This window comes from Rhyacophila brunnea, unplaced genomic scaffold (genome assembly GCF_057557595.1).
Source record: "Rhyacophila brunnea isolate RB1 unplaced genomic scaffold, BYU_Rbru_1.0 scaffold_5, whole genome shotgun sequence".
In the NCBI taxonomy this organism is placed as follows: domain Eukaryota; kingdom Metazoa; phylum Arthropoda; class Insecta; order Trichoptera; family Rhyacophilidae; genus Rhyacophila; species Rhyacophila brunnea.
Window position 1 is genome coordinate 10,120,788 of NW_028233170.1, and position 25,468 is coordinate 10,146,255.

The 25,468-nt window shown below is 33.0% G+C and overlaps 1 protein-coding gene across 1 annotated transcript in view; it reads right to left on the reverse strand.

The window, feature by feature from the left end:
* The window catches only part of Dyrk2 (Dual-specificity tyrosine phosphorylation-regulated kinase 2), a 173,848-nt gene that overhangs the window by 45,197 nt on the left and 103,183 nt on the right, over window positions 1–25,468 (reverse strand). The window contains exons 6-8 of the mRNA XM_085955643.1: window positions 20,429–20,600; window positions 17,282–17,425; window positions 13,539–13,668 (exon numbers count right to left, since the gene is read on the reverse strand). Of these exons, the coding sequence (XP_085811769.1) occupies window positions 13,539–13,668; window positions 17,282–17,425; window positions 20,429–20,600 (446 nt within the window). The remainder of the gene's footprint in view (window positions 1–13,538; window positions 13,669–17,281; window positions 17,426–20,428; window positions 20,601–25,468) is intronic.

Here is a 25,468-nt window from a genome sequence, read left to right on the forward strand (position 1 = left end):
AAAAATACTCATTCACTGCTGACTAGATAATGACTTTTTAATTACCAACTTTAAAATGCACGTCAATTACATCGATCGGCCGCTTGGTCATTACGCGCCAGGTGCGTCTTCAGCGTCCAAAGTATTAATTAATTTATCGCGTACACCATGGAAAACTCTAATGTAGCGCGTCACACTGCCTTTACCCTTAGTGATAGGTAGGGGGGCCATGGTCAGAATACATGGTTGTGAGTTCGAAACACTTCCATCACGAGCTCTCTTGTGAAGTACCTACTTAGATCTATCTTTACCCTGGTCCGTCATTGATCAGGTGCTACTCTATTTGTATTTTATCTTACCTTTATTAATATAACTGTCACATTGTTTACTTACATAGAACAGTTCAATTTTTTTATTAGATCTAACACGGGCAGTTCAATTACTCGTGAATTTTCTAATAATGGCACGATTTCGTAATGTCATAATAAATGTACGAAAATACAGCGTTAGGATGTGCTTTTGTCTGCTAATTGTCCGTTTTATGTCATTAATGAAAATAAAAGTGAAAGTCTCAGACAATTACAACGTTCATTTTAGTTTCAGTGTTAAAAAAACACACACACACAACAACACACTGTGAAGATTCGTCACATACGATAATTAATGCCGATAGATTTGAAACAGTTACAATATAATTGAAGAAAGCACTTATGTAATTAAAAGTATTATTTACAGATAATGTCGCATCATCATTAGATAAGACTATATGTAACATTAATAATTACATTCTACAAAGAGCTTTAATGAGAGTTAGAATAAAATCTCATTAGAAAGCACGTCATTATGCGGTCACGTTTTTATGGGAACTTTAAATTTCATTAATTATTCCAGTCAGCCAAAAGAGTTGCAGTAATATAATTAAGTATATTTTGAGAACATTTTTAAACTGTGAACGATGGGAAAATTAATGAGAAAACTTTAAAAACGTGTGAAAGATAAATTCTATGCATACTATTATCGATGCGGATAGATCGATCAATGAACTAACTATCATTCATCAAGTCGTCACTAAATTCTTCACAAGACCAAATGGTTGTAATATAGACATTCTGACATATTATTATTATCTATATACAAAATAACTACATATCTTTACAGAACAGCCAGGTGTTTTTTGATTAATTGCATTGAATGTAAATAATTATTATAGTTTGAATCTTATTCTTTGATCGTAACATATTTTAATTTAAATAGGAAGTAATTACAAGATAAAAAGAACTTTTTATATACCACGTTTTTAAATTTTCTGTTGAATCATATTGTCACTGTTCTGGCAGAAGACACTAATTCGAAAAAAATACATATTGAGTTAGTTATACCAAAGTGTTCCTTATTTCAAACTTTACCGTCTGGAAACCTTCTTAATAAATAAACAGTCTATATTTATCTTTTTACGATTACATAATAAACTCACATGATAGACCATTTCAAATATTTTAACAACTTCAAAGTCAAATTACTCAAAACTAGTATTCTCCATTTAGTGTGTTTTGCCAGAACAAAGACGATATAAACTTGACAATTCTATGTATTAATAAATACTTTTTTTGTACTTGATATAAATACTGAATAAATATAGAATACTGAAATGCCATTTTGACATTTCATATTGATTTCTATAGTAACGCACGTATATATTAATAATTTAGTTGCTAGGACTGGACACACAAGAAAAAAATTGTACTGGACAAATAAGAATACGAGCTAATAAAAACATGGTAAAAATGATGCAGATAGGCAAACTTCTTTGCTATTTTAAATATGTTAAAAAAGTGTTCTAATAAGACATTTTGTTTTAGATTTTTGAGCAAATATCTATGGCCAATAATTAAAAGAGTTGTGTGATATTGATTGTCAATAGGTACATAATATTATAATATGATCTTCTGGTTATGTTTAAAACTATAAAAACCGAAGTCTCAAAAGTTTTATCAGATTATAGACATTCGAAAAATTATGATTCGTTTTACATTTATTTTTATAAATTAAACTTCTCAATGCATTTCTTATACTTATAACAATGATTCGTTCTCTGTCTATATAAATATGTTATTAATAGTCTATTAACATGTTCAATGCTTCCATTCAGATGATCGAACGTTGCAATAAATGGACGTTTTTGTAAAGTACCACTCAACATAATAACTTGTATTTTATTTATATATATTTTACCCAACTGTAATAATATGTATTATATAATTTTGACATGCGTCAGGCTTATAATATCGTGGATCCCGAGTTTGAATCCCGGAAATGGAAAATAATTAACATGTTTTTTTTCAATGTGTTTGAACCCAAAATATATAGGTTGAGCAAGTGAGTAACACCTATTTTTCGTAAAACAAAAATCTGTTCAGAAACCCCTAAGTAAAGCGGCCCAGATATACCATAGGATTGGTTATATGTAAGTTGTACGTATGCAGTTCATCGTGGGACACTTATTCGTGCGCCGCAGTACGTGAAACATGAGTTCGTATAACATTTTATCAAATAACGAGTTCTTCGTTGAACATTTCACCGTGGAGTACATTTGTACGTATCTTACAAAATGCGGCGATAGTTTGCAAATAGTACTGATCCAATTGAATTAACCCTAACCTAACCTAACCTGGTAAAGACATCTCCACATGTTGTAGCGTACGTATAAATATACTCCACGGTGAAATCTTCAACGAAGGACTCGTCATTTGATTAAATGTTACACGAACTCTTGTTTCACGTACTGCGGCGCACGAATAAGTGTCCTGCGGTGAACTGTTTACGTACAAATTTCCGGATACGCATAGGATTGTAGTGCGAATTTAAAAAAAAAATGACAGTCACAGTAGAGGTAAAATTTGTACTGTTATGAATGTCAGTCGTCACTGTAACATAGTTTTCACAACTGTTTAGCTTTCAAACCGAGGGATCTAATGACGAACGGAAAGATCTATTATCTTCAAGGGTTGACCATAATAGAACTCGTCAGATTAGAAATCATGTACACTCTAGTGCACACCAATCAAAGAGTCATTTGAGGTTATTTCTAAGATACCCCAGTACAATTTTGAATAATATCTGCCCGCATAACTGGTGACTTGGTGGGTAAGATAGGGAATAGAAAATTGTTATCTATATTTCTTCACCTCATGGTGTCAATTAATACTTTACGGAAAGATAATATTTTATTTAAATGTTATTTATTTATTTAAAAATAAAACATTGTATAAATACCTAACAAATTAGAATTCAACACATTCACAACAGTAGGTACGTTCGAATATAAAATAATTACAAGATAAAAAGAACTTTTTATATACAACGTTTTTATATTTTCTGTTGAATTATTATGCTCAATATGCTCAAACTTGTACTTGATATGCAGTAAATAAAAAAACAAACACATATAGAATACTGAAATGTCATTTTGACATTTCATTTTGATTTCCATAGTAACGCACGTATATATTAATAATTTAGTTGCTAGGACCACCCCATTAGCAACCAATAATAGTCTTTTACTTTTTACGGATTTTTCTGAAATAACTTTCCATACAAAACAGAATTAACTGAAAATTAATTTAATTCTGCTAAAGATGGCTAAAAGTATTAAAAGAATGCATTGGCATCGTGTTCTGATATATTATAAAAGTTTCAAATGTCTAGCTAGTCGGGAAAATAGTAAAAAATCGATTGCAAGATTTGTACTGGACAAACAACCACCGTACAAACAAGAATACGAGCTAATAAAAACGCTGTAAAAAGAACTGGTTATAACCAAGCAAGTTAAATAAAGATATAAAGCAAATAAAGAAAAGAGAAGAAAAAAATAGGAATATCTACCTAATGTTAAAATTAAAATATACAGTACACAATGACATTAATATGGACAAATCATCTGGAAAAAAAAATGACACTCACTTTATTGTCGGGTCTGCCGAATGGCATAATAATATGTTCTAACGCCATTACAATAAAGGTGATATTGCTATAAATTCCTGATGCTTTTTGTTGGGTCTGCCGAATGGTTCGGTTCGAACGGGTTCGCTCAAATGAACATTGACATTAGAAACACTGCTCTAATGCCATTACAATAAAGGTCATATTGTCATAAATTCCCGATGCGTGATATCGCATAATGGATATTGCGTGACGTCTACCTATACATGCGAATGCGCGAATTTACTTGCTAGCTACTGTATTGAGTGCGTTGTCCATTAATTGTCATTGACAGTACATCACTGATTTTTCTCTCTGGGCAGCTCGTTTATTAGTCTCGCAGCCTTTGCTAATTGAGCCTGATACGAAGAAACAGTTCTGGCCCAGAAGAAGTCGTGGGGGTGTATAAACATTAAAATTCTTCAGGACGCCAGGATTATCCCTCGTGAGATCAGACAAAAATACCATAGAAAACAGTAGAAGTGATCTACGGGCTTTAAGAGAGTAAAAAGTGAGCGTGCCTCAAAGATAGACAGTTGGAAAATAATCGTTTGAAGATTAATTAAATATAAAATTATTAGTTATATGTGTTAAAATAAACATGATATTTCTTCTGGACTTACTCTAAAATAGGGTTGTAGGAAACTTCATCATAAATAAATACCATGAAAGAAATTGACCGATACATATTCTAAAATACTACGACATTTGGATTTACTCATATTAGTACACTAATATCCCGACTTACGCGAACTCGGAGTTACGTTATTGAAGTATCCGATACTTCAAACCCAGTTCCACCACAAATTCACAAAACAATTGAAAGCTGGATTAAAAAAAAAACATATTACCCCAACGAAGAACGGGTTTTAGCTACAAAGCACGGATTAAACAAGTATTAGCTTGCTACAAAGAAATTTTATGTGAAAAAAAGAATACATTGTATCGTCAGACGAAATTTTATGAAGCCATCGACATCGAAATAACTTTTTTACTAACTCATTTATAATGTTAATTTCAAATTGATTTAAGTTGTGTACTATTCCATTTGAGTCGTTTTTTTGCGTCCTGGGTTTCGCCTTTTGGCATCTTCAAGCACTATGTACCTACACTCACCAAAAGGTAAATACACACTGAGTCATCACACAGTGCCTGAAGATGCCGAAAGGCGAAACCCGGGTCGCAAAAAACGATTCAAATGGAATAGTACAAACTTAAATTCATTAGAAATTAAATTCAAATTCCATCAAGTAGGTACCTTCGGCCGATAGTATTAATATTATTATGTTAATATTTTTTACATATAAATACATATACAAAGAACTGCAATTTTTCTAAATATTTTTCTTCTAAACTAGTCTTTTTGTTAGTCCTTGGTCCCAATTAAACAATACTTATATGCAAATTTGTACCCCGACTTACGCGAATTTGACTTAAGCGTTTTCATCGGACCCACCTATCGCGTAACTTCGGGATGTTACTGTACATACATTATTAGAGGCAATGTAAATTGAAAAAAATTGAATCGGTTATGAAAACAGCAAATTCTTCCATTATTGCACGAGTATGTAGGTAATTAAACTGCAAACAATCGCATTAAATTGCTGTACAAATAGCTGTAAAACCGATCCATAACACTTATATTTATTATATAGATACTGAATAATATTATATATTGTGTGTTGATTTTAATTATTCTTTCTATATATAGTAAGAGTCGTTGAATAATAAATAATCCCCGCTACGAAAATTTTGCATATTTTGCATTATCATCAATTTTATTCATTAACAAATGTAGATAGATACTGGAGAAAGCCAAGTCTTTCATAGAGGTGAGCGTTATGATATTATTCTTATATAATGTAGGCATCCAAAAATACTATGTAGTGAAAACGAAATTCTCTGCTAATTATTATTCATACTCAATACAGATAATTTGTCGAGCCTAATTGTCATTTTTAATGTAAGCAAATTTCTCCTTACTTTTTAATATTTTTGAATGATTGCTTGAATATTATTATTAACCAATTTTTCACAGTAGTTCTGTCCTAAGTGGGTATAACAGGGAACATTAATAATTATTACTCTATTTCAGGGTTTCTCAACCGGAGGACACAGCCCAAAAATCATTCACAGTGTGTTGTAAATACATCGTCAATATCTGGTTATAAAAAGATTAGAATGACGTTTGTATGACACCCTTGATATTATAGGAACTCAGAAATAATGGGAACTGAAATACCCAATTGAATGGGTGTGAAGTAACAGGCAACCAATCTCGAGTGTGGAAGAATATCGACTGTAGAAAGGAAAAGGTGCGTAAGCGTAAGCCTCAGTTTTTTCGAAATAGGTTTAATTGCATAATAACATTGTAGACGACTAAATACACGTTGTATCTAAAGGATGTAAGCTGCAAATGCCGATGTATTATCCTAATTTAACTAACAATTTAAAAAAAAAAGGAAGTGAGATGGGCAAGAGTTAACCATCCTTCTTTGTTGGTTGTTTTTTAATTAACTCAATAGTTAATATCAGTTTAGGAGTATAAAAACCAAATTATTAAGTATCATGCTTTTAAGGTTTATGTCTATTTTGTATTTTAACTTTGACCGAAAACCATAACAAAAACGTTTTTGTGACTCCTGTAAAATTTGATTTGTGTGGATTACGCCCTATTTACTTTCCACAGTCGATATGGAATAAACTTACAACACGTGGAGAGAATACGCTTGTCCTTCATTCTGACAAATGCTCTCGGTTTATGCGCTGACGCTCATTCAATATTGGTGTATTTGAAGGTTGAAACACACACTATTGCACGTCTATAATGTGTGGTTCATTTTCTTAGGACACTCACACATTCAAAACCCTGCCTCAAAATGTAGTGTATTGGGGAATAGCCGGAATAATATATCGGAATTATATTTATTAATCTGTTTTGTAGTTTAGAGTTTTTTAAGGAAACGAACGCAATTCTCTGCAGGTTAAATTCTTTTTAGATAAGTACGTAGGTATGTACTAATATAAAAATATAATACCTACACTTAAAAACTTATTATAGGCTGGTATTTACAAAATGTAGAAAAAAAAATTGCCAATAATTTTGACTCAAGTAAAAAACGCCACTGTAAATAAATGACTAAAATTCATTAGTCAAAAGGCAGAGTGGTAATTGCTTTAAAATACTCACGACAGAATAGATGAACGGTAATGGAAATAGCGCTTTCACATTTAAGATAAAACACAGAAGTTTTCACTAAACAAATTTATTAATTGATATTCTGTCAGATAACTGTAAATCACATTTATATTCCATAATACATATAATAGCCAAAAGCTAAGCGGTAGTGACGCAATAAAGTCGTGTAAAATATTATTCTGATAATAATAATCTTCGCATATAAATCTGCCCAATTAGCGATGACATGCTATTTAAAAAAAAAACAATGTAGCCGTTTTGTAAATATTACGAAAAAAGTTACATTATTTTTAACTAAGTTAATAATAATTTATTACTTAGACTATTTTTAAAGCAACTAAAATAGATATTATTATTTTTTCTTGTTTATTTATATTTGTGGGAGGTCATCACTGTGGGAGTCATGGTGTGGTGGATTAGGAAATCGAGATTTTGTGGTTGCTCCGATGGATGGAGGAGCGAGTTTTATTTGCAGCGTAAACAGTCGGTACAAGAGTATGTTACAGTAGTTATATTACAATACTTGTGATACTGTTTCGAGGTCCGAGTCTCGATAGAATGAGATGTTGTGCGGAGCGATACAGAGACTGCGATACTAACAGACTGGGAACTTATATTCAAGTGACACGACCTATGAATTATGATCCGCTATTTATTGACGTACTCACGATCAAAATAATATCTTATAAAGAATGGAATATATAGGAAATATATTATCATATTTATGTATTGAGGTATTATAATTGTTACAATAAGTTAACCATCAAAACTGTCTATCTCACTCTAAAAGTTAACACAGTCAAGAGAGGGGCTGTTAAAACATATCACTTTTTGACAGTTTAGAGTATTTAGATGGTTAACTTATTGTATCAATTAACCTCCCCAACACATATATATGATAAACTACCGTCGATAACCGCCGATAGCCGCACTGTGTTAAGAATAGCTTCGCTGGGTCACCTAATACAAACATCACCCATTCGCAAACAGAGAATGTTATTTAAAAATGAACTCTACCTACATTGTAATTATGGTGCATGTGGCAAATCCATACTAATGTGTTTACAAAGTTGCACATCTACTATATACACAAGGCTGCTATCGGCGGATATGGACAGTAGTTTATCATATTATTTATGTCTTGAGGAGGTAATTGTTACAATAAGTTAGCCGTCTGAATTGCCAAAAACTGCTATGTTTTAACAACACCTCTCTTGACTGTGTTAACTTCTAGAGTGAGACAGTTTTGATGGTTTAGACGGGATTGCAAGAAGTATAATAACTCAATACATAAATATGATAAACTACCCTCGATAGTGGCCTATACTCGCCGATAGCAGCCTTGTGTATAGAATAGATGCGCTAATGTCCTTTTCTGCTTATATATTCCAACATACAATAATAGGTACAATACTTACTACCCACATTGTATACAAAAATAATGAAGTTTTCTAAACAAATGATCATGATTAAGATGCTATTATACAATGGCACCCAAGGGGCACCAATCACCCATAAAGCTACCCTAAAATCTTGTAGACCAATGATGGTCATATTAAATTTGTGACAGCGTATGGGTAAATCATTCTCCAGTGACACCATGGTTACAGCTAAAGTGAATTGCAGTAATGTTGGTATTGTTTGTTATCATTGAGGTGTTGTAGAATATTAGTAGAACAATTTACCTCTGAAACTAACGACTGAAAGGAGTTAAAAGAGCTTGGGGAGGACTTTACTTAGTGGTGGGTGTGCTTTAGAAGATGATGATGATTTGTATACGATTTCAAGTTTAATTTTATATTATTACAACCCTGGGAATCCTTTCACTTCCCCCTCTATCTATCGGAGTAATGCCAACAACTCAAATTAGTTTAAGGCATCACTGTCACCTGTAAGCGATTAGATTTTAATTTGTATTAATGATGTAAACATAAAAAACGGTATCTGAACGATGGGGTAATATTATTATTCTGTTGTTAGATTTATAGCGGAAACAGCTGTCAATATTTACAATAACAAAATTAATAACTATGGGATTAACAAATTGTTTCATACCATTATAAAATATATATAATATGTACTATAATATTATTATAATGAATTATTGCTTGTTTATATTATATGTATACATAGGTATTATCATTCTTTTTATTTTGGCAATGGCGGATATATTATCTTACGTATATTATCTATGGATATATCTACCTGATTATTATCAAATCAGCGGGACTATTCTATACACAATGCGACTATCGACCGTTAAAGTGATACTATTTATTACATATTTGTATTGATGTATTATAATAATTGTTACAATAAGTTAGCCGTCTAAACAGTCAAAACTGTCTATCTCGCTCTAAATTTTATCGCAGCCAAGAGAGGTGCTGTTGATATTTAGCACTTATTGCAACAATTACAACCAACTTATTGTAACTGTTACAATAAGTGATAATACTTTAATACAAACCTACCCTAAGTTTGATAATATTTATCATTTCACCACTTTAGCGGTCGATAAGTATAAAATAGATCCACAGTTGATGTTTAGTTAAGCATTTATATATAGATTAAGATATTATTGACTTTAAGTCGAGTTTATTGACAATGGTGTTGAAAGAAACAATCTATTAATTTTTTCTCTTCGAGTGCCTTGCATTATCATAGCGGAGATTAGCAATCATTAAATATTTAACACGTCCTGATCTCTCTTTCCCCTCTGATTAGCGAAAGGCAAAACATCGAGAGCGTCGACAGCTTCAAATTCCTGGGGGTTCACATCACGGGAGATGGAATTTTGCAGAGAGACCTCGCTATCCGAATGGGAATTGCTGGAGTAACATTCAACTCGATGCATTCTGAAATCTTGTGTCGTATTCGTTGAATAAATAAAATAGTTTATTGAAATTATTAGCAAGTACAATTACTTTATAAAAACTAAATAATGGAGTGATCCGCGACGTCGGTTAGTAATTAAGGAATTAATTGATACCTACCTTAATTAGCCAACATTATAACGCAATTCGATAAGCATTTTAACAAGCACTAGTTAAAATTGTCGTGATTCAATAAGATTCCAGTAGCTTAATTTGAAAAGCATACTGGCGCGAAAACAGCAGACACAGGTTCAAGTCTTTTCGGGTGTCGTATGTTTTTATACAAAATGATTTTTCTAGTGTGTATATGCATGAGATGTTTTCAAATTATATATATTTACTATGCAGTGTATTTTCCATTTGTGAGTGCGCATAGTGTCTGAAGATGTCATAAGGCGAAACGCGGGTCACCAAAAATGACTCAAAAGGAATAGTATAAAACTCAAATCAATTAGAATTTAAATTCAAATTTCATAAAGTACCATCGGTCGTTAGTATGAATTTTCTTAATAGAGAAATAGTTGTGTGGCTTGGATTCTTATTTTTTGACTGATTTTTTACACTCAGATTGTAAAATATCTTTTATTGATACTTCCTGGTGAAGCAGCCTCTTCGTCTGCTTCATGGAAAACCGGCACTGTCTGTGACTTATCTGATAGCAACTCGATCCGGTGTAATTTATCATATTATGCCTGGTAATAGCTGTTGCACTACCAGAAGTATCGGCATACGCTCAGCGCTCGAAATAGAGAATTTGAACCGGAGCTCTAGATATAGTTCCGATAGAAGTTTGCTTGATATTTTGTTATGTTTCTACTACTGATAATAAAATGCAATAACTGTCTTTAAATGTGTAACATACCTAAATGTATATTGAAGATATCGCAAGCGAAAAAAATTCATTTCTACAAAACTTACTCTCAAAAATTACATTATTCTCGCTTTCTTCCATTATCTGACACCTGTGACCACTGCATGATGTGCTTACTCCACATTCCAACTGTTTTGTACTTATAAATAATGCATTTGTTTTTAACATGTCCGACCATAAGAAGGCTATATTATTAGCCTCCACAGAGTGGAGGGTATTAAGGCGATACTTCAGTGAAACGGTAAATAATTTTCAACTATAAGCGCGACGAAATTTTGGACTCGCTGGCTGTCTGAGAGCGAACGTCGAGGTGTAAATACGTAAATTTGTTTCGTTATGGCGACGGGGGTATTAATTCTTAAATCATGTAAAGATGACTAAAAACGTTACCAATTTACTTTAAAATTTAAACATGCCAATGAATATATTATTATTGTTACTAATAGAACAATAAACAGAACATTAAATGGACGCATGTTGGATTTATATGACAAATTATATTTCGGTCGGCATGCGTCATTTGCACCCGCGACCCCCAATCCGCGCATCGCCTAGCCACGATATTTTTAGACCATGCCTCAACTGAGGCATAGCCTTAACAGATGTTTGTTTGTACGAGTAATGTATATTAGCAACTTGCTCAATCGTTCAATAATTAGTTAATAACGACGAAATTTAATGTAAATATACTAAATATAAAAAGATTTTTAAAAAATGCAGCAAAATAACTCAAAAGCTCATTATTGTTCGTAAAATGACATAAATATAATATTTTTTATCATGCCTTCGTGTTAAACTTTAGGAAAAAATATGTAAATTTGATTAATTACCTTCATTTTTTATTTAAAAAAATCATGAACCAAACATACTTAGTTTTTAAATTTTCCAAGAGACGGAACGCTAGTCTTAAGTATTTCACAAACCGAAGTTTCGCTCCGTTCCATTACGATTCCTTCATTCGGTATAGGGTGGTAACTCATCCAATCACTATTCTTATGCTATTTGAATGAAAACCAGTTTAGTCAGCCTTCTTTCACGTAGCTAAGGAACTATCGACAAACTTGTAGTAGTATAATGGAAAGTTGTACAAAATAAGGTGAAGTCTATTATCCTATCCCGTCGCACAAAAATCCAAACATACAACCCGATCATTATTGACCTACGGGTCGAAGTGTCGGAGTATACGTCGAAGTATACGAGAGAAAAGTGCTACGTATGATATATGGCCCCATATTAGAAGGATGTAAATGGTGTTTACGACGTAACCTGGAGGTCTACAACCTCTTCCAAGAAGAATGTATCTCCACGCTTGTTAAACTTGGTAGACTCCGGTGTTGAGTCATGTAGCAATAATGAACAGGATAACAGGCCGGACGGTCGCAGGTTTATTGGTAGATCCAAACTTGACACTTCGAGGAGACTACCCCGACATTGAGGGGAGGTGGAAGAAATTCTTGGTAAGTACGTAGAATATATAACTGTTGTTAAGTCAACTTTGAGGTATTTGACAAATTTTGCTGCGTCGTATGAAGGACGGGAGAATTCCGATCTCTCTTTAGATTCCATCACTTTCAACTCCTGACTTTAGAAGACGGATACAGAGAACACTAAAGATAAATGACGGCAGAGCAAGTCAAGTTTCTCTTTTATTTTCTCACTTTTAGCAGCAAGGTTTATGGTTGTTATATCAGTCCCGTGCAGCTTCGTTTCGAGACAAGGAAGTGTGGCACTAAAATCTTTTCATTCTGACACGTTTATAGCCTAATGGAAGGCAGCCGTGCACAAATCGTAGCTACATACAGTGACGTCCCGTGGGGGTAGGCAGATTGAGCGTCGCTTGGGGGCGGCAGTTGCTCGAAGGGCGGCAAATCGAGGAGAATCATTAGGTATATAATATAGAAATAGGTACCTAAACTTAGTAATAACGGGAATATCTTTTCATTAAAAATATGAGCTCACTGGTAGGAAGCAAAATGTATTAATTACCATGAAAGGTTTAATAGGAATGTAATTTTTTTGTCGAGTTTGCGATTTCTAGTTTACTTCCGTTGTTTTTGGACGTCACGTCCTTGATGACCAGCAATGACACGTGCAGATTTGCGAATTATATTTTAATTATAGGTAGGTACATAATAACCTAATAAATTTATCCAAATATTTTTGCCAGTCATTCGCGAGTTTTGAATGTTGTATTTGTAAACTTATCTGAAACCGTGGATCCGCAATATTATCTACTGAAGTAGATATGGCATTTAAATTAGTCATGAAATGATGGTAAAAAATACTGTATAAAAATGGGGCGGCATATTGGCGCTGCTTAGGGGCGGCATTTTGTCTAGGGACGTCACTGGCTACATATATTATATGACTGGTGGAAATGGGGTAACTCAAATCATCGGTTGTTAACTGGATAACTAGTTGTCTATATAATGCACTATTAATATAGTATCAGTCCTTACTACTTCATGACGGATGTGGGATATGTGTACTCCAAATGAGTTTGAGAGTGCGATACTCCGCGCCTTTGTGATGCAGCTATACTGATTCTGTCGTCGTAGTCGACCCTACCCACAGTGTTATAAATACGACACGACGCGATAATAATAATAAATAGAAGGGGTGGAAAATATGTACTCACTCTAAGCATTTTCCTATGAAATCTATAAAGAGGGTGTCTTCGCAGCGTATGACCATTGAGAGGGTTTTAGAGCCAGGTTTCCTCTTTCTTCCTTTACTATTTGTGACACATCGCGGGTTTCCTTTTGAATCTGAAAATTGGAAAAATACATGTTTAGTGGAATTGCAGATGATGCAATAAATAGGCTTAAAATTACCTACTACATTTTCCTTGCACTATTTTGAAGTACACACATACATATTATATTTAAATATGTGACATTGAATTAAAATGATATTGAATAAATACTAATTACTTTTAATACGTCATACAGTATATAGAACAAACGTAAATTTTAATTCGTAATAAATAATATAAAAATATAGTCAATTGAAGATGAGTTCATTATTAATTCTTTCGACACATGCCATTTGTTTCATAAATTATTAATTATTTGTAATTGCTAATGTTAATTATTTTCGGGAATGATTATTAACTGATTATGGCAACACAGACAGTGCATGTTTACATGCTGTTTACACGCTTAGTGATGTGTACGGATTAACTAGTGAACTATAAAACTTTGATAATTTTAAATTTTCAGTTGAATCAAAAAATATGTGTGTCTTCCCATCTATTAACAAACCCAGTTAATCAGCATAAAAATGGAATACATTGTTCAGTATGATCTCAATTATTACTAAACTATGAATGCCTAAAACAAAACATGAGGGCTTTGTTTCCTTCGATAAAGCAGTTTAATATAAATGTCGAATGTGCGATTAATACAACCTAATGGTACGTTTACATCTGACACTTATATTGTCATATTTATGTATGACACCATATTCACCAAGTGTAAACAGTAATTATATTTGTACCAGCCACTTATTTTGCGTGTGTCGACACTCACCTGTCACTTATTCAATCTACTTATATACGCAAATGTAAACACCGCGTATTCGACAATTCCGAACTTGCCGCGATATATCACCGAAGTTGGACCACCGTCTACTTTTATATCAAATACCTGACACATTATTCGTAGTTTGACAGGTACCTAGTGAATTGCATAGGTATATTTCTAAAACAACGGACAATCAATTATCATAGGTACACCATGAATGTATGCCCAACGTTTACGTTAATAAATGTACTGTAGCGATCTGTCAAAAATCATAGACAGTGAGAAATAAATCGGATGTGCCGTGTTCTATGGATTTTGTCCGAAAATAAAATATCGCTTGTTCTCGGCACATACGATTAATTCTGATGCACTCTGTGAAGAAAAAATGCGCTTCAAATGGTATTACCTAATTCATTTTGGCCCACACCTGCACTCGTAATACGATAATATTATATTGAATATGCAATGACGATCAAGTGCTAGATATCGCAATGTTACTGTTAATCGTTCTTCTACACTTATGGCATTTCTAAATTGTGTGTCTTATTTTTTGGAAAAAGGTCCAATCTTGCAAACTAAAGTTCACAAATTGAGTTAGATCTTCGATTTAAACTCTGACATTAAACGGAAGGCACCTAGTTCTACTCGTCGCTGAATCCATTCCCGCACCCATCTAGACCATTTTTTCTTCCTTTTTGTTGCCAAAAAACTTAAAATAATAACACTCGCTGCTTTCTTTTTTGACAATCCCATATTGACAACTGACATAACGTTTTTGAGAAGTATACAAAATAAGTGTCCGAATAAATTACAATATCGTATGTAAACACCGCATATATTTATTCCAATGTTGCCATTGAATAAAGTGTCGAGACTTTATTTCAACGACAAGTATACCAGAATTTTATGTCAGATCCATGCAGGTGTAAACAGTAAGTGAAATTGTATGTCAGACACATAAAATAAGTATAACGGTATAAGTGTCAGATGTAAACGTACCATAATACCTTGTTACGCGAAACCATTAGCATAGCGCCATAGACAATATACATTACACGTAAATATATAGCATTTCATAATGTTCGGTTACATTTACCTTAGCTCAACCCATGTAGGGTCACCATAAATTTCAGACAATAAAAGTGTATAAAAGAGCCAAAAAAATATAAAGTTTTAATAATAGGGTAAACATCACATTTTAGCACATACACCGACGACCAATTATTGTAATAGATATTGTGTGAAAATGATTGGCAACGTATCTTGTTTATCCATAATATTATAATTTACGACAAAAATGTCAGACATGAGATATTATAATTGTCAGAATGATGGCCAGGATATAGTATCCAAAAGGAGGACATGACCTCAATTTTAAATTATTATTGAAATAGTAATATACCCTCGTCCTTGATAATATATTTTCCTTTTTTGATTAACACTACTTCGCCCTAGATAATCAGATCTCACTCACGATACCAGAACCTACCCGCAGCGTTATATGTTAAGGACAAAATTAAAAACACATAATACGAGGGCTAGGATGGTGGACTGCTTTTGAGAGAAAGATCCTGAGGCGGATATAAGGACCCATGAATGATGGTGGGGAGTGGAGAATTAGGTAGAACACGGAACTATACCGCCTATACCAAGATTCAAAACTCTCCACCTTCATAAAACTCCAGAGGCTCAACTGGGCAGGCCATGTCCAGCGCATGCCTGAGTCACGGATACCGAAGAAGATCCTCGAAGAAAACCCAGGGAGGGAAAGGCCAGTGGGAAAGCCACGCACACGATGGGGTGACAACATTACAAAAGATGCCAACCAGCTGCTATAAAATCATGAACTGGAAAAGACGTGCGGAGGACCGTTCCGGCTGGAGGACGGCGGTGGAGGAGGCCAGGGATCGACTTGAGCTGAAGCGCCATCGAAGAAGAAGAAGAATACTAGGGCTAAATTTCATAATATATTGAGTTATTGGTCAAAAAAGGGCTATCGTTTATTCTACCTGATTTAATTTCTCAAATTCAAAAAGATAAACATTAAATTTTTCGAAAATCACAAGCTGCATGAGCGATGGAGTAGATAATTTTTTAAATCTCTCATAAACATCGAATATTGTTTTCGGAACTAAATACGTAGAATAATGTGAATTTTATTTTTACTTAAAATGCAATTATTGAAAATCTAATAATTAGTGGAATATGCGTTTTGTGAAATCACCCACGACGTAGACGAAAATTAGACATGTGAAAGAAAGCTAAGCCATAATTTTTGGAATATCAGCATTTGTAATATAATGGATATTCGTAATATTAATTGTTCGATTTCTTAGCGCACACTTTTCCACCGGCGCCTCACGTCATATTATTTCATTTGTGTTGTTTTCAAGAAGTGTCTTTTGAAATTTTGAGATGAAAGCGTACTAAGTTAGTACCAATAATAATAATATTATAATCTATCTATAAACTGTATAAATTTCATCAATCTTTATTGGTCCAGTTTTTTTAGTTATAACCAAACAAGCAGACAGATACACCAATTTTATTATTATTATACATAATATATTATAACGTGAATGAATTTGTATAGTCTGTCTTCTGTTAAGAAACGAAGATTTTTTGTTAAAAATATACGGCTTTGAATAGTATGCCTAAATAAAATATATATAGAAACGGTTTCTTTTGTTTTGAAAAATGTTCTCTATTCAAAAATATTTCAGAATAGATTGTCCTACTTTTATATTTCTGCTTTTGGCAGCCCTACATTCAAGCTATCAGGTGCCAATTTAACAGCAGTAATAACGATAATTATGTGGTTTACGATTCACTGGAAAGCCAGACAATGTTGCCTCACCGAAAAATAATCGTCGGCGGGAAGCGGATATTATGACATCGTCGGGTGGCAGCCCCAACACCTCCATGATACAAGCGAGCTGCTCCACCTCATTCTCTCCCGGGAAAAGCGGGTACCCTGTGTACAATTCGGCCAATATGCAACCTGAAAACAAGAAAAATTACGCAAAAATTAACACCGGGAATGGGAATAATAAAAGCGAACAAATGGAAGGTATCACCATAAACAATGCGAGGTTTTTTGTTGTTGGTTTATTTATGGCACGCCCTTAATTAATTGCCTCGCCAATCCAGCGGAGGCGAAAGTAACTTGTATCTTTGTAAACACAAAAACGTGATAAAAAGAACTTTTATTTTAGGTGAATTATTCTTTCTTTGTTGATATTACAATTTCACAGATAATTAATTATTAATACCTACCAAAAAAGAGTACAAAAATATCTTGAGTGCAAAATAATTATATTCTTTCAAATGTAGTTCCATTATATTTGAATTAACATCGTTTTAATTAATTTTAATAATTATTATAAACATTTTTTGTCATAATGGTGAGAACCATCATATTCTAATTCTACGGTTTTCTATACCTAATTAAGATAATTTGTTTCTCACTATCATTACAATGAACCAGTATGATACAAACAGCAGTTCAATCGAAACATTTTTCGTACTTTTGTCACTTGTTTTCCCAAGATGCAGAACTAATATGCCATTAGTAATGCCAATTAGGAGGGCAATAACTTTTTTCAATCAAATCGATTTGAATATTAATATATTCCACTTACGTGAAGTGAGTTAAGATAGCGTCTATTCAGTTCACTCAGTGTTCTTCCGTATACTTTTTTTATTTTATTTTTACTCATAATACCCTATATTTTTATCTAAGTATTGTTAACACTTATTTTTTATGTCATGTCGTGAACGCTTTAAATTTGTAATTTGCCATATTTCGCCATTTGAATTTGAAAATAATACTTATGTTTCAATCATATAATGAGTTATATATAATCAAAAACAGTTTTATCCATCATTTAGTAGGTATTATCCATGTATAAATCATAATACATGGCTTTATAATATATTACAAGCAAATAATTGAAGGTACGATATTTTTTTACAGTTGCCAGTCAACTCTTTAGTTTAATTCTTGTATCATCCCCAATTATTGAAGTTTGGTTACAATCAGGGCGATATTAACTTGACTAGAGTGCCCAGAACAGGCGGAAATGCCCCTAATAGTGTTGTAGTACAGACATCTCAAAATAGGACTAGGCAACTTTTCAATAGTATTCCATTTGTTTGAAGACATCAATCCAAAGAATATTAAGTATACATCCATAGCCACACCATTAGTGTTAATAATCAGAGTCAAATATACCATAGAATAGAATTCAGAAAATATAACAATGGCTATTTTTAACTCTTGGAATTTAAACACAAGTATGGATTACTTAATAAAAACATTCAAAACGCTTTTCATTATTCTTCTTTCGACCATGTCCGATCCTAATAGGATCATATGGGTAGAGGTTTGTATTGCCAGATTATTTTTTTTACGAGAAATGGATGTCAGCCACTTGCTCAACCTATTAGGTCTATACCCTGACACACACAAATTGAAAAACAATATGTGTACTTGCCAGACCCAGGATTCTAACCTGGGACCCACGGCGTTATAGTCCAACACTTAAGCCACGCGGCCACCGTTACATATTATTCAATTATGGACAGTTCTAACATTAATTATATACAACTTAAATCGTACTTACTAAGGATAAGTCAATTGAAATGAAAATGTTTTTTTTATTCTACTTGTTTTTTAGTGTTCGTTTACTTATACAAAAATAGACGTCAAACAAATGAATTTTTCATATTTTATTAATTTTAAAAACAGTTTTAAAAGGTTAACCGGATGAAATTAATAATGCTCGATGTCATCAAAGTATTTTATAATTATGAAAGCGGATATTAATAAATAAAAAAATACATAATAATTCAGTCGTCATGTTTATCTTCTTGTTACATAGTGTTATAGTGACTCTTTCGCTATATAATTTATTGGGCAATATTATGTTTTTTCCATATTATTTTTTTATATAATATAAATATTCAACATAACACTGGCTAACTGAATAATATGCATATCTGTTTCCAAACTCCAACATTATTACCAAAGAATTTATAACTATTTTTTCCATGTAAAATTTTTTCGAACCCGTACTAAAATATATTTCTTTTTTTTATTGTCCATCTACCTATCGCTATATTATAATAGTATCCTCATTTTCTTTTTGACTAAAATGATGACAAATATTGACACCTTCAAACGAATGGGAAAGAACCGAGAAGTTCTGTGTAGTAAATAAAACAGAAAACTACAACATTTCGATCAAATTATGAGAGGACAAAAGTACAGCATTCTCAATATCAAATCCAAAGATAAACGATAAACGTAGCACAACACGAGGGCGCATTTCGTGACCCTGCGGTGGCTGACCTCTGAATATATTAATTATAAATGAACTTCGATGAAAAAAAATATGCCATTAAGGGTTCGTAACTAATCGAATCTTGAAACGAGATGTAAGTTTTATACTATAACAATGTGTTTTTCTAGTAAGTAATCAAATACAACAAAGCGTCGCCGTAGATGTCAAGGGAGCCAGTCCACAAAATCATAATGCTGAGAAACAGGCGCGCAAAGATTTTGTGTGACAAAAAAAGTAACATTTATTTTTGAACGTTTTTGTTTTTCAAGATTAAACTTTGAACAAAGAATATACTTTGTGGTGTTACCTTTTTATTATTTTGTACAAATAACTAAAAAGAATAGTAGTTATCTTAAAAGTTATGTATGTTATAATATCTATTGACCACTGAATATTGAAATGTACAGTTGGCACACATGCGTGGTAGTCAAAAGAGTTTTGTGGCTTAAATCCATTGACCACTGCATCTTTTTTGATTTTAAAATGCTTTTGTGTACTTTACTCATTTTCGCCAAATTTGTGGCTTGGCTCCCTTGACATATACAGCGACGAAATATATTATGATATTGTCATTATATACAATTGTATCAAGTAATTGTAAAAGTAATATGCACCTGTACTGTAAGACACTGTATTTTTGTAAATTGAATTTTTCTTACCTAAACTCCACATATCGATCGGCGCTCCATATGACAACCCTAATATGACTTCAGGTGATCTGTAGAACCGCGATTGGATATATGTGTAGACTCTCTGGTGTGTGTAGCATGAGCTTCCAAAATCTATCACCTTTATTGAACTGCTTCCTCGCTGCTTTAGAAGTATGTTTTCCTGGAAAAAAAAGAAAAACTAATAAGTCAAATACTAAACAGTAAACATAGATTTTTTTGATTGCCAGAGTCGGGCCGAAGAATTTATTATCTACACAAATATAGAATGGAAGATATTGGGAAATTTAAACTTCAATAATTTGAGAAAAATTGAAAGCCTCATAGAAAATGTTAAGTAGATAAAATTTAAATAAAAACCATTATAATGGAATTGTAACTAGCTCGGAATAACTAAACAATTGTGCACTTTTGTAACATAAAAAAGTAATACTACAGCATTCACGAAGGTGTGAAAAGATTTTAGTTGATACCACACTTCCTTGTCTCCAAACGAAGCTGGACAGGATTTATGTGGCAACCACGCAACTTTGTGCTTAAAGACAAATAAAAAAAGGATCTGCTCTACCGTCATTCTTTCATGACATGGATAGTGTATTTTGTACATGTGTACTAAAACTCTGCTGAAACAGAATAGTGAAGAGTTCGTCGGCTATTGTGAATGTTCTCAGCTTTCAAACGATTCCGGCATAAATGGCTAATGAGAAGGTATCTTTTCGTCAAGGGTTGGGAAATTGGTTAACAACCTATATACTATTTGAGACTTTCATGGTTGTTTGTTTACCTAATAAATTTTGGGTTGTCATTGCGTGTTCTTCATCATTCTTTTCTCGACGTTTCGGGCTCGTTGCAGAGAGAAAGAAGAATACACGGAACCCAAAAAAATATTACGGTTAACAACCTTTTCTCGAATTTTTAAAAAAATTATCATCTACTCAGTATGGATCCACGTTCATTACTTAGGACCATATATAATAATCTATTTTTACTTACTTAGGCAAGTTTTAAAATAATATATTATGCGTAATCCCGCAGTAAGTATGAAAACTTATAAATGTGGTATGTTCAATAATCCATACCAACCTCAATTTCTTATAGTTATTTTTGGATTGGGACAAAGCATTTATTTCGATAATCGATTCAATTTGGTTGAACACATGAATAAATTCAGTTTCCAATTATCACCACCAATGACAGTTTAGTTCTGTATCCTGGGTCAACAAGTGATGCTTCTCGTAAATTTAAATGTAGGCATTTGTATTATGATAAAATTGTTAGATAGTTATAATAACCAACCCATTCAAATTGTACTAGTCAATATTATCTTTTTGAACCGGATATCAGAGAAAATAAATTGAATGTAACAATCGTTTAAATATAGAGTGAAAATTTTTAATATTACATTATCGAGAAAAAAAGATGGCCAAAAACCGTGTTGGAAAAATTTCTCACGTAAGTATATATGACTTTTTCAATATTGCCTACTAATTCATTTTAAAACGTGGTATTAAAAAACGAATATTAATTAGTTAACGGTGCGAAAGAAATAAAAATCTGCATTTACTTGTAAACGTATACAATGGTACAAAATGGTTTTGACCAGTGGTTCACAACCTGCTTTGCCATATACATAATTACGAGGTTTTTTTCTCAAATGAATAGATGATGAATCGAGGGAGTGAATAAGTAGAAATGTTGTTGAGGAAATATATTAACTGAATGTATACTGATGTTTTATTAAAAATAGTGCATTATAGTAGAAAGAATATGAATAATTAACAAAGAAGTATATTAATAGTTGGCAACGACGTACATCGAAACAATATATTAGTATACTGTGTTGTTTTGTCACGTAACGCGTGTATGACGAAAGAGATTATCGAATTAGTTCACGTCTTAATTTTTCCTCGGAAAAGCTAATTATGTTAAAAATAAATTACCATATTTGCTCAAGTTACTAGATTGTTAGCCATACGTTAAATATAACGGATAATAAGGCTTCAAAATTATATAAATAGATTATCTACAACGTTTAAGGTATGTCCAGGATCATGCTTTGAAAATAGAACAAAAGCTCCATTTTGACCTACGCTGAGCATGTCCCCCTCAACCTAACATAGTTTATTGTTGTATCAAAAAAAATCTCAATATTTATATATACGTACAAGTATTTTCTCTGTTTTATTGAATCTAAAAAATCTAGTAGGTATATGAAAATGTTCAATAACATGAGAAGAAAAAAATACTCACATTTGAAGAGAAAGCAAAGGGTATATTTTTATAAATAAAAAAGCTCTGATCGAACAATTATAAAATGATCAAATAAAAAGCTTTTACGTCAATGCTTTAAACTTACTAATGTGTTCCGGGAGGGAAAAGCACGCATTTTATTACGGTTTTGAGTAGTGTAACGGGGCCGCAAAAAAGCACAACTGGATCATGTCGAGATGTTTTTTATTCGCTTCCAGACAGTAATAAAATGTGTAAGCCCAGATAACGACTAAATAAACGTATGAAGCCAATAACCCTTTGAGAGAGTTATAGCGCCACGTAGAACGTACATTTATTTTTACGCATTTTTTCGATCTTGCGTATACCCTACGTTATCGGCGTGACTGTTTTATCAAATATGGTATAAACAATGACAGTACATAATCATTATGTGTAGGACAGCGATCGCGAACTTTTTTTGCGCTTAGTTTACAAAAAAAAACTATGTGACCAGGGAACTCAGAAACAATGGGAACTGAAATACCCAACGGGTAAGGCGATAGCAGGTAACCGTATCGAGTAAGGAAGAATCCGGGTTAAACTTACACACGTATCAAGTACGTTGTACGTCAAATACTGAAAACTGCTCTCGGTTTATGCATTTACGCTCATTTATTGTTGGTGTATTACACACACTATTGCACGTGCATAATGCGTGCTTCGTTTTCGTAGGACAGTCGCACATTCAAAAACCCTGCTTCAACGTGCGGCGTATTGAATATAGCCTATCGGTATTATATTTATTATTTGTTCTGTGTATGTGACATTCTTTTATTGAACATACATAACATGAAAACACTCCAAAGAAACATATGAGAAGCATGTGTATAGATTTTCACCACAGGGCATCTCTAGAACAGGGGAATTGGAGTAAGTCCATTCTACCATCCCCACGTTTGGTTCCCTGGTTTATAGAGTCTCCTTTGAAGAGAAATGAGATTAAGCTGATACTGAGGCTAAGAACAAGTCACACAATGGGTAAAAGATTTGATGTCCTCATGGAAAGAAGCGATTCGCAACTCTGCGACGAATGTTATGTTTTGGAGGACATTGTACATGTAGCAGTGCAATGGAATAAATATGAACGACGCAGAGTACAGCTGCGAATTGCGGATATCTTTGAGAACGTCGACGAATTGAAATGTGCCCTGGCGGTGGGTAAGACGGAAGACCTTGGCAAAATTGTAAAGTTCTTTAACAGAATTGTAGTGAGAACCTGATCGGTGGATCCTCTTCTAGATGAGAAGAGGCGATATAACAGCGAGTCAAAGCCTCGGTAAAATCATAAAAAAATATATAGCCAGTAGAAAAAATCTTTTTAAATCATAATAATATATTATATGTTCAATAAAATCTTACATTCTTAAAACTTGTGAATTATTCGTTAAATAAAAAAATACTTGATTAAATTATTAGCAAGTGCAAGTACAAGTACGTTATAACAAAAATTTAGAGTGATTCTGACACCGGTTAGTAATTAAGGTAATTATGATACTTTAACTTAAAATACAAAACCCTATGACCAGAAAGTAATCTAATAATTTAGAAAGCGCTTCAGAGAGTGTTGTAAAAACACTAATTATATAGGACGCATATAGCCTAGTGGTCAGAACATATGGGCGCGAATCGCGGGGGGCGCCGATTCGAGTCCTGCTTAGTATCGCATTTTTTTCAAAAAGATTTCTTCTACTGGTTATATAACATATGTGTACTACATACATACAAAGAGAGGATTTAACCGATTATAAAACTTACTCGGGTAAATATATTCGAATGATTTGTATTTTAATATACGCGCAGATTTAGCGACATAAAAATGCGACACAGAAGTGATGTATCTACATTAATGGATGGAAGATATGAGTATTGCGTCAATTACATTGAGCTACTTTACGAGCTGTTTATTGGCGAATTTAAAAGCGGGCGATTCAGCGACTGCGATTATGATGATGACACACAAAACTTTCCATTCGCTGAGACGCCACAAGCCAACGACTATTTTGACAGAACGTAGTTCGTTTTTTTACCGGGAGGTTGCTACTGCGCTCTACTGCGCAGATGCAGTAGGCCCACACGCCGGCGTGTAGCGTGTAAAGTTGACCGGCTTTCAACTTTTCTCGGTAGAGTGTTTACAATCTGCTTTTTAGCTTGTTCGATGATTACATTGGGTGACTTTACAGGCAGATTGTAAATTCGCCAACAAACAGCTCGTAAAGTAGCCCAACGTAATTGACGCTTATGACTGGTAAAAAAATCATTTGAAAACAGACGCTTTCAGCCGGCACTACCAATAAACTCAGTATTGCATGTTTGATAAACTTCCCACAAATGAATTTGCAATGTAAAATTTCCAGTAGCTTATTTAATCATTTGGCTTCGTTGCCCTTTGTCAGCGATACTTTAATATAATATATTTAAAGTCTATCTGGATATAATTTTCATTCTTGGTGATAACAATATACCTAATAAATATATTTATTTTAGCATACATATTCATACATAAATAGGCTGTCAACATTCCCAATATATAAGAAAAGTTGAGTTGAAAGTAAAGTTGATAAGTAAGTCCATTTTATATGTTGATAAGTTTGTTCTTTAGCTACTTACCTAATAACTTACTGTAAACTATTTATTTATTCAATGAATATTTCAGAAGATTTTTGAATGTAAATCTTTTGAATTATCGTTGAATAAAAAAAATAGTTTATTAAATTATTAACAACTGCAATTACGTATAACATTTTTAACACGTTTAACACA